The 18,316-nt window shown below is 38.0% G+C and overlaps 1 protein-coding gene across 1 annotated transcript in view; it reads left to right on the top strand.

The window, feature by feature from the left end:
- Positions 1 to 18,316, top strand: part of MALRD1 (MAM and LDL receptor class A domain containing 1) — a 246,509-nt gene that overhangs the window by 131,778 nt on the left and 96,415 nt on the right. Inside the window, exon 30 of the mRNA XM_071561243.1 lies at positions 17,366 to 17,546. Coding sequence (XP_071417344.1) covers positions 17,366 to 17,546 — 181 coding nt within the window. The remainder of the gene's footprint in view (positions 1 to 17,365; positions 17,547 to 18,316) is intronic.

Below are 18,316 nucleotides of genomic sequence, written 5' to 3'. Positions count from 1 at the left end.
ATATCTCACTGTTGCCTTCCACTCCTTCCACTGAATAGTAAAACTCAGTGCATTAATGCTTTCTAGTTCAATTTAGTTTGATCTGCAAGGAAGAGAAACTTCTTTAAATAAGAGTTTCCAATTTGAACCAGAAGAGATAGTATTTAAATTTTGATACATGAGGCATCTAATTCATTTCATTGATCAGCGAACACAAGGAGTCTCTTGTTATTTATGACATGGAAATACTCATTAAATGTGAAGGATTCTGCAGTGCACATCATTATTCTGAGCATTTCGACAGCATGATTCAGTTCAGAACTGTGTTCAATGGGAGTTCGGAGGGAGTATGTTATCAAAAAGTTTATTAGCAGTCCAAAATTATTAAAGTGGATTTCCATCTCTTTAACACTTTATACACCAGCTGTATTCTTCAAGTGTTACTAAAGGAATGAGAATTCTGCTTTTTTTCTGAGTCTAACTGTTTTAGGAGTATGGGGGCTAGGGAAAGGAATTAACAACTAATGAAAATCTTCCCTTGACTCACTAGCTGCACATTTTTAACCTTAAACTTTGTCTTATTTAGTAGTATGCTCTGTTCAAGTCAGTATCTCTGGAATTTAATCTCTAAAAATTGCAGTACCTTCATTTGAACTTATATGAAGATTTGTTGCAGAGAAAATTGAAATGTTTCTTGTGGTTAGATCTGAGATCTGTTGACAATAATAATGCAGTAAGGTTCTTCTAAAGAGACTAGCTGTGTTGAAAAGAGCTTGACAAGAAAATTTTTACTGTGTGTAGTTGAAGACCCTGAATGGTCTCACAAATAATACCCACGGAAGGTGTGGTCATATGAGGAAAAAGGTAGAGGAAACCATGTGGCAAGGCAACAGTAGGCACGGTAATGATACTTGGTAATGATACCCTAAAACTTACTGTTCAGTTAATATTTTCTGAGTATGCCAATCTAATGGCTACAGATCTTACAGTAACATATAGAGGATGCCATTGCTATAGAAATTTCTTAGACATCATCTTAAAATATCCCCTTCCATACAGACGAAATCAAACCGAATTTCTGCTGTATAAGTGCTGAGGAAGGTACATTCTTTCAGAAATCCCTTGGAGTTTTCTTATTTTTGACTGTTTTGTAACTCAGTGGCTATATTTTACTTTGGTTTGCCTTTTTTAATGTTGGAATATTTCTTCAGTTCATACTAAAAGGTTTATACTCTTTGGATAATTAGTTGTTTATTTGCTGTAGGGAATAAATCCATTTAGAAAACACAGACAAAATTTTTGCACTGTCTGCAACATCTGGGGGAAAAATGAAGATGTGGAACCAGAGAACTGAGGTTACCAGGCTACTGAAGCTATAAATCAGAAGTGGATTATGTAACATTTTCTGCTGGAGGGATTTCTGAGAGATTTGAACTGAAAACAAAAAAAATTAATAAAAAAGGAAAAATAGGACTGAAATTCCTGTTTTACTTTAGTTTTGTCTATATTTTTTGACAGGTTGAAAGTTATTACAAATTCTCTTGTACATGGTTGAGTATGGCTGACACTTGTTTCTGTCTTTGTTTTCACGTGAGTCATTTTGCCCTTATGTGGAAAATTATGTCTGTGTTACCACAAGAAAGACATGTTAGAAAAAGATCTCTGCATTTGTCCATCAGGGAGATTTCTAAGAACTTTATTAATGCCCCAAGACCTGCTGTAAAAATACAATTTGTTCCAACCTGGACAGGATTCCTATTACTTAAAGTCACAGGTGCCTCCAGAGCAGCCACTGCTGCAGTCACTCTAGCTTTTCTTTGTTGATGGTTGGGTTTTACTCACTGTGTCAAAGGGAATCTTAAGTAGGATCTACCTCACTGTAAATCAAGCCTCTACAAGAGGAATATACTTTCCATATATCTTCCTGTAGACTTGTAACTATATATGGCATGATTCAATAAGCAGTATTTGGTACCTTCAGGAATGTCACTGGATAAATATTTGAATTTCTGGTATTTCAGTAAATATTTTTTGTTTATGTACATAAGCTATTATTATCTATGCTGAAAATGCAAACAACAGATCTCATGAATCTGTTTGCAATTTTTTACCTTGTACATCCCCACCATGCTAAATATATATTTGTATTTTTATAACTTTATATGTCCTTGAACATACCAGGTGGTGACAACTGGATAAAGAACTAAAGAAAGAGAGGGAATCTCATTGAAGTGTTTTAATAAAATAATATCTGTCAGTTATGAGAGCTCTTAATTTGTAGAGAATATATTTCATAACTGCAGATTAAAAAAACAAATCAGGTATCTGTTACCTTGGCACTCTCTCATAATAAATAGTCATATCCATTATTGTAGAGACAGGATTTGAGTACTTCTCTTAAAGATTTCTCATTGCTCAGGATCAATTCAGTGAAGTTCAAAATACTTTATTGAGCTTCACCTATATTAAGAACTTACCATTTTTTTCAGCCTTAGTGTTTTGAGTCCCCTGAGGCTGTCCAGAGGATCTGTTCTATATTTCTACAAGCCCAAAAGCTACAATCCAATTGAAAAGAATATTTTAATAGAATACAAATAGACTCTATAGTAGATGCCACAAAGAAATATAATTCTATCCCAGAGAACATCCCACTGCATCAAAGTAGGAATGGCACTTGACTGGCATTAGTCACTCTTTCATATATCTGAAAAAGCATGTGATGCTCTTTGATAATTAGTAGGGAATATTCATGTCAGTCCTCGTCCTCTAGGTTTGTCACTTTGAAGAAGTGACAGATTAAATATTTAGTAAAACCTTTAAAGTTTTAATAAAACCTTTAAAGTTTTAATCACAGTATAAAAGAATTAAGAATTGCTATTGCCAGTTTTAAGAATTATTACTAATCTTTTAATTTTCTTTTCCTGCCTAAAGGAATGTTACTTTTTCTTATTAGGTATGTTTTATCTACATCAGATATATGTACTTTCCCCCCTTTATTTCATAAATTTTATTTTATCTTTCTCTCAGCAGAATTCTTGGAAACATATGTTTTCCCACTTGTTCCTTTCAGTTTTGTATATAGAATCAAGATGGAATTAGAGCTGAATTGTTAAACTGAAATATTGATCAAAACAAACAAAATCTCTGAAATATTTCAGATGCTTTGTTCAGCTGAATTGGCTTTGCCTTGAGGGTTTTATTTTTCAAGGCAGCTGTAATGATAATTCTTTAACCCTTCAGGAACAAGACTTCACATTTTGAAGAGCTGAGAGGACTTTCACACAGACTGATTGCACATATCCCAATTTTTGGGACTGATTTTATAAACACTGTGATACTGTGAATAGAAAACTGCTTCCGACCTTAGCAAGCATCAGTCAAAGTGTCAGAGGAGAAAAGTTAGTCCCACCAGCACAGCTTCTGCCTGCCCACTGTGTCACTCAAATGGTACTTTGATCCTTGACACGTGAAAAGAAAGGTGCTTCACCATCCTTGTAAAAGACATGGTGGACAAATACACAGCAGTATCTGGACTGAGTTACAAGTTTAACCCATGTCCCAGTTTCACTGTGGCTGGTTGTGCACCCAAACTCTTCAATCAGGTCTGTGCCCTGCATCAATTTTCCCAATGGGTGCTGTGAGGTAAAAATGCATCATAGCTGTCACTATTGGTTCTAGAGTTAGTAGTGTTATGAATCTCCTATTTGAACAATAAGTTTGTATTCCTCCTCTCATTCCATATCCCAACTGATAAAGGAAAACATTAATGGCAAAGAACTCAAACCAAGCCAAAACAAACTCCCCAAAACCAAAAAAAAAAAAAAAGCAGAGGATGAGTTAGAGAGTTAAAGCTGCATAACAAAAAGCTGATATGTGCCAAGCATCTTTCAATAGGGTATTCAGAGTATACCCTATAGGAGCAAAAACATGATAGAGTTGAGGTTGTCTCATTTCTGAAAATAACTTTTTATGATCTTGATTCATAAATTGTTCTGTTACATCTCTTATACTTTTTTTAGGTAGTCAATAGAAGTAAAGGGTTTACTTTTATTTTATAATCCATGAAATCCAGCATTGCACAGCATTTAGCACACTGTTCTTGTTTGGCACTATAGAGGTTGTAACAGCTGTCCAGAGTCTTCCTAGAAATGTTGTAGCTATGATTATTTCCCTTTCAAGCTTTGGTTTTCAAAAAAATTGCAATTGCTTCAATTCTGAGATAGGAAAAATCTGAGACCTGTAAAATGTGATTAAAACAAAGGTGTGACAAGATTTGACACAAAATGAAACTAAGTTGCTTGAAATGCTAATGGTCTTATCAAATGGCTTTGATGCTTATTGTTACTCAGTCTTAGCAATAGAACTGAAGGAAAAAATGTAATCCAAGCAATCAAAATTGTACCCATTAAGCTACCTAAACCCCCAAATCAAACAAAGGTGGATTATGACAGGAAATGAAGAAGAAATGTTTGCATCTGAGGAGAGAAAAGGGCTGGGAAATAAGGAGAGGATGAAGTAGTGCAATGCAGCTAATGAATTCTCTTTTACAAAGAGGAGTTGCTTTATTCCTCTCTTCTAAAAGGTAAGGCTAACATATAGAATGAAGATATATTTTTAGAACCTAAGCACATAAAAGTATATCTGACGAAAATAGTATCATGGGAATGCAGAAGGATGCAAACATCAGAGGAGTTTGCTTGGTTGTAAATGAAAGTTGGCTATAAGGAATTCTAATAGATTTAATAGTTGTGACGGGGTAAATCAAAGTTTAAAGAAAGTGATATACACAGAATAATACAAAGAAAATCAATAAATTAGTCTTGCCTTCCTATTATAGATTTCCAAATAAATGGTTTTAAAGTATAACTTCATCTTTGCTAATGAGCAATTTAATTCTCATTCCCTGGAATGTGTACCCACTCGAAAAGTAATCCTGTCTCCAGGTGAATTACCAGTCACTTTTTATCAAAGAGGGTTTTTAAATTTGTCTTTTCTCAACTCAGGACTTACATCAATTAAGAAATGAGAATCTTACCATTCTACCTCTAAGAAATATTTGCAAGTGCTGGCACCCATGGCAGGGTGAGCTGTTAATGCATTTTCCTGCTCTGAAAGAATTCACTATGAGATTCTAGACTTCCAAAACTGGTGCATTTTAGAACAGGAATTTCGTCAGTGGTTTATTTTTATTTATCTGATTTGTTAATTAGAATGCATGTTTGAGGGGGGTAAGTGGAATGTGTTTTGGGTTGGCATTTTTTTGGTTTTGGTGTTGTTTTTTTGTTTGGTTGGTTTGTTGTTTTTCCTAATGAAATGCATAATCCTTTATTATAGTCTTTTTAATTTTGGAAATGAACATTTGGGAAAAGGTGTTTCAGAGAGTGAAAATCATCTTAATACTTTACAGAAAGGAGGAAATGAAAGAGGTGGATGGATGGGCTTTGTCATTAGCTCTTATGAAAACCTACTGAGGTTACCACATGTGGACTACAATAAAACACTTGAAGGCTAAATTATCAGTGTTTCACCTTGCTGTTTTCCTTCTTTCTATAATGCACTGTGAAAATACAATTATGTGATTTTTTTAAAGTTATCTTTAATAGTGATGCCAAGTTTTCATGTGTGTTAATGTACTTAGGTAGATACATTTTGCCTGAATCAAATGATTTCTCAAATATATATGATCACTTTGATGTTTCTTTTTCAAGTGTTTTTATTGAAGGCAGAGACATACTAAATAATGTTTCTAGTTCCTGCCAAAATATAATTCTGAAAATTTAGAGAAAAACTTATTTTTAATATATTCTTTTCATTGTTGAGAACTGCAACTCTTCATTTAAGCCACTGAAACTCAAGCAAGCTCAGTAGCACCACATTCCTGAAGTAAACTCACTCTGTTGCATACTCATCACTAACTTGTTCCTGCTTTTGGGACCATTACTCTCTAGATTGTTGCAGTTCTGTTTTCTGCTTTTTTGATGCTGTTTCTTCATTTTTTACTACCTCAATTTGCTGAATGATTCAGAATCTCATGGTGTGGACCCCTCATCGACCTTGAGTTGAGTGGTGGAAGGTGTAAATTTTGAGTTTAAAATCTCTTTCTCTATTGAAGTTGTTTGTATTCGTCTCAGAGATATTATAGGTAGAGTTAATAATTTTGGAATTATATGTTTAGTGCAGAGCTTTAACATTCAGATAATTATCAGCAAATTTCTTAATGGCATGGTAATCTTAAACACAACTCTCTGGGGGTTATTTAAAAGGAGTGGAAAATTTTCAAAACAGTAGATAAGGGCAGAGTAATAAACAACTACTACTGTGCCCAGATTTTCCTGCATTATCAACAACATGTACAAATGCTTTATTTGGTTTGTTTCCATTCACCTACTTTACACTTAACAGTATGTGTCTTTCTCTGAAACAAAGTAGCTGAAATGAGTTATTTTAACTAGTGCTGTTATAAAGTGCCACTGAACTGTTTCTATTGAATCCTTATCAGACTGATGATTGACAGAGGTGCCAGAGGACACATGGTCACTCATAATTCACATCTTCATGGCCTTATTGGCTGCTCTCAGTGTTCTTCATGTCACCATAGAATCATAGAATCATAGAATCGATTGGGTTGGAAAAGACCTCCAAGATCATCGAGTCCAACCCTTGGTCCAACTCTAGCTCATTTACTAGATCATGGCACCCAGCGCCACGTCCAATCTGCATTTAAAGATCTCTAGGGATGGTGAATCCACCACCTCTCCGGGCAGCCCATTCCAATGCCTGATTACTCTCTCTGTAAAAAATTTTTTTCTGATATCCAACTTAAATTTCCCCTGGCAGAGCTTAAGCCCATGCCCCCTTGTTCTATTGCTGAGTGCCTGGGAGAAGAGACCAGCCCCCACCTGGCTAGAACTTCCCTTCAGGTAGTTCTAGACAGTGATGAGGTCACCTCTGAGCCTCCTCTTCTCCAGGCTAAACAACCCCAGCTCCCTCAGCCTCTCCCCATAGGACTTGTGCTCCAGTCCCTTCACCAGCCTTGTTGCTCTTCTCTGGACCCGCTCCAGCATCTCAATATCCTTTCTGAACTGAGGGGCCCAGAACTGAACACAGTACTCAAGGTGTGGCCTCACCAATGCAGAGTACAGGGGAAGGATCACTTCCCTGGTCCTGCTGGCCACGCTATTTTTGATACAGGACAGGATCCCATTGGCCTTCTTGGCCACCTGGGCACACTGTTGACTCATGTTGAGCTTCCTGTCAATTAGTACTCCAAGGTCCTTTTCTGCCTGGCTGCTCTCCAGCCACTCTGTGCCCAGCCTGTAGCGCTGCAGGGGGTTGTTGTGGCCAAAGTGCAGGACCCGGCACTTGGCCTTGTTGAACTTCATCCCATTGGAATCAGCCCATCTCTCAAGTCTATCCAGATCCCTCTGCAGAGCCCTCCTGCCTTCCAGCAGGTCGACACTCCCTCCCAACTTGGTGTCATCAGCAAATTTGCTGATGATGGACTCAATCCCCTCATCTAAATCATCAATAAAGATGTTAAACAGGACTGGACCCAACACAGACCCCTGGGGAACACCACTGGTGACTGGCCGCCAGCTGGATGCAGCTCCGTTCACCAGCACTCTCTGGGCCCGACCCTCCAGCCAGCTCTTAATCCAGGAGAGGCTACACTTGTCTAAGCCATGGGCTACCAGCTTTTTCAGGAGTATATTATGGGAGACAGTATCAAAGGCCTTGCTGAAGTCCAGATAGACCACATCCACAGCCTTCCCCTCATCCACCAGGTGGGTCACCTGATCGTAGAAAGAGATCAGGTTGGTCAGACAGGACCTGCCCCTCCTAAACCCATGCTGGCTGGGTCTAATCCCTTGTCCACCCTGAAGGTGCTGTGTGATTGCACTCAGGATGAACTGCTCCATAACCCTGCCAGGCACAGAGGTCAGGCTGACAGGCCTGTAGTTGCCAGGGTCCTGCTTGCAGCCCTTTTTGTGGATTGGGGTGACATTCGCCAACCTCCAATCATCTGGGACCTCCCCAGAGAGCCAGGACTGTTGGAAGATGATGGAGAGCGGTTTGGCAAGCTCTTCTGCCAGCTCCTTCATCACCCTGGGATGGATCCCATCTGGTCCCATAGACTTGTTAGGATCCAGCTGGCTCAGTAAGTCAGTCACTATTTCCTCCTGGAATACAGGAGGGGTATTCAGCTCCCTCTCCCTGTCTACCAGCTCCAGAGGCCAGTTGTCTTGAGGGCCACCTGTCTTACTGGTGAAAACTGAGGCAAAGTAGGTGTTAAGTACCTCAGCCTTCTCCTCATCTTCCTTAACTATATTTCCCTCCAAGTCCAACAGAGAATGGAGGTTTTCCTTGCCCCTCTTTTTGTTATTAATGTATTTATAAAAGGACTTTTTGTTATCCCTAACTGAAATAGCCAAATTTACTTCAAATTCCACTTTTCTTTCCCTAATTTTTTTCCTGCATGACCTAGCTCTATCTGTAAATTCTTCATAAGTAGCCAGCCCTTTTTTCCATAGTCTGTAAACTTTCTTTTTATCCCTGATTTCTTGCAGAATCTCCCTATTTAACCAAGCTGGCTGTCTTCCCCTCCGGCTGGCCTTTCGGCACACTGGGACAGCCTGTTGCTGTGCATTCAAAATCTCCCTCTTAAAACATGTCCATCCCTCCTGGACCCCCTTACCTTTAAGGGTTGTTTCCCAGGGTATGCTCTGAATCAGTTCTTTGAATAGGCCAAAATCTGCTCTCCGAAAGTCCAAGGTAGAGGTTTTAATGGTGACTCTCCTTACATCCCTGAGGACTGAAAATTCTATTATTTCATGGTCACTATGCCCCAGGCGGCCTCCAACCACTACATCATCTACCAGCCCCTCTCTGTTTGTAAATAGTAGGTCTAGCAGGGCCTTTCCCCTGGTAGGCTCATTTACCAGTTGATGAAGGAAATTGTCCTCTATACACTCCAGGAACCTCCTTGACTGCCTCTTCTCTGCAGTATGAAGCTCCCAGCAGATATCTGGCAGGTTAAAGTCACCCACAAGAACAAGGGCTGGAGATTTTGAGACATCTGCCAGCTGCTTGTAGAATAATTCATCCCCTTCATCATCCTGGTTGGGTGGTCTGTAACAGACACCCACAAGGGTGTCAGCCTTGTTGGCCTTGCCCCTGATTCTGGCCCACAGGCACTCAACCTTGTCACTGCTGACCTCAACTTCAACAGAGTCAAGAGACTCTCTAACATATAAAGCCACCCCTCCACCTCTCCTTCCCTGCCTGTCTTTTCTGAAGAGCTTGTAGCCCCCCATAGCAGCACTCCAGTCATGTGATTCATCCCACCACGTTTCTGTGACAGCAACTATGTCATAGTTTTCCTGCTGCACTATGGCTTCCAGCTCCTTTTGTTTGTTTCCCATACTGCGTGCATTGGTGTACATGCACTTCAGCTGGGCCATTGATTTCATTCTCAACTCAGGCTCTATGCTCTTAGGCCTGTCTCTGGAGAGCCCAGTTGCCGTCCCTTCCCCCTTCAAACCTAGTTTAAAGCCCTCCTAACTAACCCTGCCAACTTATGGGCTACAGTTCTTTTGCCCTCCCTAGATAAATGAAGCCCATCTGCTTTGATGAGACTGGGCAACACGGAGTTCGCGCCATGATCAAAAAACCCAAAATTTTGACGATAGCACCATCCCCTAAGCCACCTGTTGGTAAGCTGGGCTTTCCTAAACCTCTCCTCATTCATCCCAGCTAGCACAGGAACTGAGGCAATTACTACCTGTGCTCCTGTCCCCTGAAGAGATCGGGTCAGTGCCTTGAAATCTTTTTTAATTACTCTGGTACTCCTTTTATTAATGTCATCACTTCCAACCTGGACAACCAACAGTGGGTAATAGTCTGAGGGTTGGATAAGTTTAGGAAGTTTTTTGGTAATATCCCTCACCCTGGCCCCAGGAAGGCAGCAAACTTCCCTGTGGGACGGGTCTGGCCGACATATAGGGCCCTCAGTTCCTCTCAGAAGGGAGTCACCTATTACAACAACCCTTCTCTTTTTTCTCTTACCTGTAGTCGTAACCCGTCCGGTAGGCTGGGGGTAACCAGAAGATCTTGTAGATAGATCCTCCTCCTGACTGTCCTCCAACAGACTGCCCGAGTCCAGGGCCATATACCTGTTTTTTAAGGGCACCCTGGCAGGTGAAAGGGGTCGAGAGGGGGTGTTTTTGCCTCTCTGACCAGGCACCTGTTTCCATTCATCCCCAACCCTATGGTTTGTTCCGTCTGCCTGATGGCAGGAGGGGCTGGGCTTCACCACCTCCTGCTGGGCTTCCTTAGGGGTGGAAAGGGTGTGACTCCACCAGTCAATTTCCCTTTCACTCTCCCTTATGTTTCTGAGCCTATCAACCTCTTCCTTTAGCTCTGCCACCAGACCCAGCAAATCGTTCACCTGCTCACATCGTATGCAGGCACTTCTCATTCTGTCCTCTGGTAGTAGGTCCAGGCTCAGACAGTCTATGCAGCCAGAGGCCTGAGTGGCTGCATCCTTTTTAGAGGGTTCTGTCTGTATTGACACCCCTCTACTGGTGACAGGAGCAACAGCTTTCATTTTTCTGGGAGGCATGACTGCCTTAAGCTGGGGGGAAAGGTAGAAAGAGACAAAGAAACAAATGAACAGAGGAGAGAGAAAAAAAAAAAAAAAAAAAAAGCTGCAGAAATACCTAGGCTTCTGCCCTGCCTGTTTGCCCTGCCTGTGCGAACTGCCGTGCAAACTGCCGTGCCACGCCCTCACAGACGTGCCACGCCCCTGTTTGCCCGCTCCTGTTCGCCGCGCTCCGGGTCGCTTGCGCTCCCTAGAGATGTTCTTAAAGCCTTCTCACTCTCCTGCTAACGAGCAAGCACCGCCTCCAACTCCCCTCTGAGTCACCTGCTGATAGCTGAAGGAGCAGCAAACAAAGCCTGCCAGGGAATGAAGACAGAAGAGAGAAAAGGCAAAACAAGGAAAAACAAAAAAACAAAAAAGAAGGAGAAATGGAAAGAAAGTTAACTTAAAATTCAAGTCTTGGATGAACAAATCTTGACTTCAGTTCATTCTTTGACTCGTTAAATACTTTTCATAATTTGATGCTCTCTGTGCATTTATCTGATATAGAGTTTTTTTCTCTTTTTTTCTTGAATGAAAGTTAAGGTCAAACTCTGTAGGGTTAAGTTACTCTTTTCAAGTAACCCAAACAATATTCTTTTAGGAAGTTTTAAGACAAAATCCAGGTGAAATGAAGAAAGACGATCTCTCATGTACTTTGAAAACAACTTTAGATGAAGGAGATACGATAATTGCGTATTTTAAAGAGATTCTGCTGTACAACATAAGTCTTCAGTTTTATTGGATTTTAGTGTACTTCTGTTTCCAGATGTATGTGAAAGATTTAATCCTAGGAAATGAGAACTTTCAAAATAAGCAAGTATTCTTTGTACTGCCATGCAGAGGTAGCAACAACTCAAATCCATAAGGAAGTTGCTCAGAACCTTCTCAAAATAGGACTCACTCTCAAACAGTGAAACCAAAATAAGTAGATAAATAATGTTAGAACTATCAACAAAGGTATTAATTGTTCTATGATTTGGAGAAATACAGATTCACAGCAAAGGTCTTTAAAATATAGACAAATAAGGAAAGGCTGTGACTTTCCGTCCTTCTCTCTCCTGTTTATTTTCACGTACTTGTAAAGTGCACAACTGCTGTCCAGTCCTTGTTGAAAAAAAGGAGGATACATGGAAAGAAAACACTGCATCATGGAATAAATCATCTTTAAACTACTTGGTCAGCCATGAAAAAGCTTTAATGATGATACTGCACCAAGGAACCTAAAACTTCATTAAAACCAGGTTTATTAATTAATTTCATTTCCACACTATGAAAATACATTTGATTCTAAACTGAAAATAAATGTCTGAAAAGTAAATTGCCTTCCTGAAATAGTCTTGTAAAACAGAGGGATTACCATGCATCAAAAGCTAGAGAAAAGAGGAGTGATAGTTAAAGTCACACTATGCTCATTATATGCTATTTTTCTATTCTTTGCATAATGTTTAAAAGATTCTGGATGGTTACAGCTGTCCAGAAAGATCCAGATTTCAAAGGAACCTGAAAGCAGAGGAGAGGGCTTTTTTCTACTTGTTTAAAAGTGTGAGTAAAACAGTTTTACTTCTCTCAAAAGTCTGAAAGGTACTGCAGAGAGAGGAATATTTTGATATAGTGAATCTTGAAAATATTTTTGTGGTATTAATAATAAGCAGTAATGTTTGGGTTTTTTTGATGAGTCATTTGAAAATATTCTGTCTCTGACTAAAAAGCCCTCAAGTATATTTGCTTTGAAGAGTCCTGGAATGTTTAGCAAGTGTTTTCCTTGCCTCCATCCATTTAGTAAGCTCTGCTTCATTTCCTGTGGCTCTACTGAAATAAATGTCTGATGCAAATGAACCAGGGAAATATTTTGAACCCAGCTCAGAAAATGAATAGAAGGAGAAGAGCAGATCAAGAACAAAATCTGTGTTTCATTGTGGTTTTGCTGCAGACGCAACAAGGGAGATTATCTCATAGAAGAATCTCTCTAATTTCATCTGGAATACTTTGCATATTGTTCTGAAAGAAAGTGTATTCCTAAGAAATTTTTTTGCAACATCTTGTAGTAGAAAATCACATACTCCTCTTTCATGCTTCGAATTCAGTTTCTAATATTATTCTCAATCTGCTAGAAATGTAGCCTTGAGAATAACTGTGGTCTCTGCTGCACAGGAAAAATATTAAACTCAGCCAAAAAGTAAAAAGAGTTCTAAGGGAGAAAAAAATCCTTCCTTTTGCTTTCTTCTTAGTACCCCCAGGTGAATTAATGAGGATGTTGAGCCTAGTAAGTTATACCTTCACCCTGAAGTACTCAGAGAAGCTATAAACACTTCAGATTGTTCTTCAGATAAGACAAGCATGCAAACTATTCTAAACTGCAATGGAATGAAATCATTAAGAAATAATTCTGCTCAGACTATCAGAAAGCCGATAAAAAAATCCCATGAATATGAATATTAATTTTTCTGATATGACTAGGCTTATAGACCTACAGATCTAAAAAGTTATGGTCTTCTTATAAGTAATTATGCCCTTTTCTGGAAGTGTTTAATGCTCAGCATGATGTTACATCAATACACAAGCATGCCCTTGTTCAGTTTTCCTTAATGATGGCTCCTCACCTCAGCCTGACCTTTGACTATAGTCAACCCATAGAGGGCAGTGACGTGCAGTTAACTTTTCAGAGCCTTAAATGAAAACACCATCTGTTTTTTGTGCTCTTGGTGTATATTTTTGGGAAGAAGCGAAAATTTTTTAGGTGCCGTGTCATTAACATTGGACTTTCAGAATTTCTCGGGTTGAATTTAGGAAATTATAGAGACTTGCAAAACAGGTTGTAAAAATTAAGTTCTGAGGAACTTTGCAAAGTTCTTTTCCAGAGGTTTGCTGGTGGTAGTCTGCACTAATAAATAGTGGACCACATGCTGGGAAGAAATAAGTCCAAAGTAGAAATACATATGCTACACTAGGAGGTGTTCTCTTGTAGCCTGTGGTTCACACATCCTATAAAGCTTATAGAAATGACCACCAAATAATCCTTTTTAACTGTTTTTACCTGCATCATGCCTAATGCAGCAAGACTCCTGCTTGGTAACTGGAAAATGAGATTTCTACCCTGAGCGACAGCCAACATAGTCAGCCCACATACAGATGGACAGCACTGACACTGTCTGCCAAAAAACCAGGTCTCAGCCATCTTTTACATCAATATGTGTACATGAGAGTAGAAAAGGTCAAAGGATTTCTGGATGCAATGGGGAGGTCAAAGCACAGACTAACTTTTCTGGTGCCTCAGGCCGTATTTGATTTTGTTTTAGAAGCAAACACATTCCAAAGATATGAAAGAAATGTCAATGCACAACACAGATTAAATGACTGGAAAATACAGAAAAAAACCCCACTAATTCATGAAATGGAATCTGCAAAGCTTACAAGTGATGATCCTCTCGTGACAAGGATGCATCCAGAACAGTATAGCTTACACCCCGGGGCCAAGCCAGCTTCACTGTCTGAGCCTGGAAAAAGGGGAGAGCCAAGTTTCCTACTTGTCTCTTTCTTTCCCACCTTGGATGTTTCATGCAGATATTGCGCAGGGCTTATGTCTTTGAAGGGACTTTACACTCTGGATTGTAACAGCTTTCATGCAGTTATGCAACAGATGAGGAAGCTTTTCAGTTTGGTTTGTAAAGCTGTGGCTGAGCAACTGAAAAATCAACCTTTTGTGCTTTATGAAGTGCTGCTGTTGTATAGGAACTCCTAAAGTGGAACCAAGACAGGAAGAGAAATGTCTCTTTCTCGTTTTATTTGTGCACTTATACTCAAGAATTTGTGAAGTGCAAGGAGACTGCCATAAAGTTCCTGTCTGGAACTAAATTCTTCCTACAAAAAGTATTTCAATGTCTCACTGCATAAAAAAATGCTCCAGTTCCTGTAATTGCATTAAGATTTGATAGTTTATGGCTATGATACCATATACAAATTGATTGCTGCAGCATTTTATGTGCTTATTTCTAAAGAAATATGTGATCGGTATCCCTTGTTACTTGCAGCATCCTTTACACAAAGTTTGTTGTGATATACACAGTGTAAGTCTGAACAGAATGTCATGTTATAAAATATAATGTGAAATCAATCCAAATCCAGTTAACTGCACACATGAGGTTCACACTCTGGTTAACTGTGCAACATTTAACATTTCCAGATTTTACATAAATATTTATCTCTGTGTCTTTTAAAAAGCTCCACTAACTTCCATACATTCAAACTTAAATACATGTATTTTTTATAGGTTTGGGGCTTAATGTTTGAATAGATACAAGTTTTAAATTTTAAATTTTTCTATCTTGCTTAAATGTATGAAAAAAAATGTCATCACTAATATGCATCATGAATTTACTTTTGCAAAATTGATCAGTCATTTATTATAAATAATATTTTTAAATATTATTTATATTCTAAACAGTTCTGAAGTGAAGACAGAAGAGGCTCTAGTTACAACAAATGGATTAAATGTTTAAAAGTGCTTATTTTCTAAGTTTTGTTTTTGTATTCTGTGTTAGAGACCTTAAGGCCAAATGTAAGTCATCATAACCAACCATTTTATGCATGTCATAAAGTGGTGGAAGATGTTGGCAGACTAAGAAATGGACCCATAATAAGTAATACTCTTTTGGAGATTATTCAGAAATATCAGAATCAAAGGAAGAGATAATGTTAATTTACTGAAAGTTAAATTGTTGACTATATATTTGATGGACAGAAATAATAGGAACAACATAAAAATAGATTTTCCTCATTATTTTACCGTTGTTAAAATCAGCTTCAATTACTGTATCTACTTTTTTTGAGTACAGTGTTAATATAGAGTCCTCTAAGCTGTGCCTCCATGTTGAGATACACATGGAAGTTTTAGAAAAGGTCTCACACTCATTCTGATTCCACTCCCCCTTAATTGCATTAGTTATACACCCAAAAGGGTCTTCTTCACTAGGAGAGTTGTCAGTCATTGGAACAGGCTCCCTGTGGGAGCGTTCACAGCACAAAGCCTGTCTGAGTTCAAGGAGCATCTGGACAATGCTCTTAGTCATGGTTTAGTTCTGCAAGAAGTAAGGATATGAATTTGATGATTGTCATTGGTCCCTTTCAACCTGAGAAAGTCTATGATTCTATTAAAAGAATGGACCTCTGATGTGGTGGCACAGATGGTCAGAAGTCTCACTTGCACAAATACATTGAGAAAATGAGAAAATAAACCAGTTGTCATCAACTCTGGAATTAGTGGTGCAAAGCACCAATGAGAGCCTGTTACATTATTTTCACTTTAATGGAAGGTATCACTGGCTTTAAACCATTGAGACATAACTGAAGGAGCAATGCCCCTGTAGGTACTATTGTGCTCAAAGACCAGGACTTCTGAAGGGCTGCTGTCACCACTGGTCCCATGTAATTCGTTATTCAGCTGGATATCTATGACTTTACATGCACTTATGGAAACTCTTCCTTGTGATTTTTTTTCTATTAGCTTTTTAAATTAAATTTACCATTGTTTTCAAAAATTCTTTTACAGTTAATTATGATATTCCAGAACACTCTTGTCAAGCCATACTTCAAGTCTCTCTATGCTTTGGTAGGTTTGAGAACCTCCTCTAAAAGATATCAACAATTCTGCATTCCCTGATTCAGAAACAACTAATGTAATATTTTTGTGCATGCTTGTCTGCACTTTCTTATTCAGAATACAATATCTAAAACATCAGATTAATTTTCTTATCATAAATATGCATAAGAAAATCTTACTAACATAAATCTGATCTAACAGGTTCACCATGGATAAAGAAATGTAATTAATTTTCTTCTCTGCCTATTTTACTGCTGCTTCTGTTTTCTTCAGATTTCATTTGTTCATGTAATACTGTCTTAGAACCTTTGTTATGCATTGTATTTAGCTGCTTGGTGCATCACACAGTGTTTTTCTTAACCCTATCTAGAGTATTAATTGTTTTTGATAAGAAAAGAATAGACAAAAATTTTCTTATTTACTGGTTCAGTGATTAGTCACATAGTCATAAAGAAAAATAGATTTAGACATAATGAAAACTTTTGCAATATTCACTTTTTATGTCCTCATGTATGTCCTTCTTTTTGTGTCATCCCTTCACAGCAAGTGAAATTGGTGTATCTGCATTCTAACACTATTACTAAAAAATGAAGCAAGTTGCTTGCTGCTGACTTGCCAGTCAGGTAATATGATAGGATGTTTAAAGAAAAGCTTTAAAATATATTAGCATATTTGAAAGTCATAATAATCTTATTTACCTTCAAAGAAACTACACCAGATTTATAATTATCTCATATTTGTTAGTCACAACTTTTAAAAATTCTACCTGTAGATACCTTAATTTTAAAATGGTAGAGTAGCTTTGCATCTGGTAATATATTCTAAAAACAAAGACCAGTATTGTATAAAGTTAAATACAACTCTACCAAAACACATTGTTTTGCAGTTCAACCATTCACATAGTAATTTCTCTACCAAGACCCTGTCAACTATTGATGGTTATATTATTTGGACAGTAATCACCTCATTTCATTGTCTTTCCTGTTATCCTAGTAAAGCAACTATTTGCCAATTCTTGACAAAACTGAATGGGTGTCTTCCAGTCTGTTCTTCTCTGTTTGGTTTGTTGGGATTTTTTTCTCAGAAAATTAGATTTGATAAACCATACATATGTGTATCTTACCATATATAATTTATTCACATTTCAGACTGATGATGGAATTAAGAAAATATGGAGTGAATCAGGAAATCATGGTCATGAGTGGAACAAAGTCGAGTTGCACTTGGGGAAGCTGAGGAATTTTGAAATTATCTTTGAAGGTATTCGTACCAGAGACTTAGGAGGAGGAGCAGCAATTGATGACATAGAGTTCAACAACTGCACCACAAGTAAGTTCAAGAGGGAAGTTTCAATAGGGATTCCACATGAGATGTAGGAACTTCTTATTTGATTTTAAATACATCATGGTTTTACTGCTTTCATCATAATGTAACTGCTTATAAAGTCAGTTATGAATAAATTTATTTTCACTCTTATAACTTCAATATCTTTTTCTGCTCATACAGAAAATCTTGTACTAGTGCAATGTTCACTAAATTATGGCAGATAAATCCAAGAAATTATTAAGGTTTTGTTTCCTTAATTTATTTTGTTTTGAGTAAGAAGTTTCCTTCTTTAATATATTGGTAAGTTATTGAGTCTCTGTTTTTGTAAATAACCATTTAATATAAATTGTGTTAGATTATATCACATGAAACCTGTGGTCTCTGTGTTTCATCATAAAGGCTCTTGCCACAAAAATGAGCAGAGACTACAAATGAACCACTGATAATATTTTTTTTCCCAGTTCAGCTTAAGTTTTAAGGCCAGCAAAATAAAGAAAAACTTTGACTCCCTCACAGGATACTCACTCTATTTAATTCATATTTTTGTGGGCGCAGACTAAAACAGGAACAGACCTTGTCTTTATTAAAACAACAAAAGCAAAACAAAACAAATACATCCTCCAAAAAAAAAAAACAACAAACAAACCAAAAGCAAACCAACAAATGAAACCAAAACCCAACAGTAATAAAGAAACAAACAAAAAGAAAACCCAAGAACATAAATACTGAGAGGATCATGGCTTCTGTCAAGAAAGTGGTCTTTCTGACTAGTA

This window comes from Pithys albifrons, chromosome 7 (genome assembly GCF_047495875.1).
Source record: "Pithys albifrons albifrons isolate INPA30051 chromosome 7, PitAlb_v1, whole genome shotgun sequence".
In the NCBI taxonomy this organism is placed as follows: domain Eukaryota; kingdom Metazoa; phylum Chordata; class Aves; order Passeriformes; family Thamnophilidae; genus Pithys; species Pithys albifrons.
The sequence above is the reverse complement of the archived record's forward strand: the minus strand, read 5'-3'. Positions and strand labels throughout refer to the sequence as shown.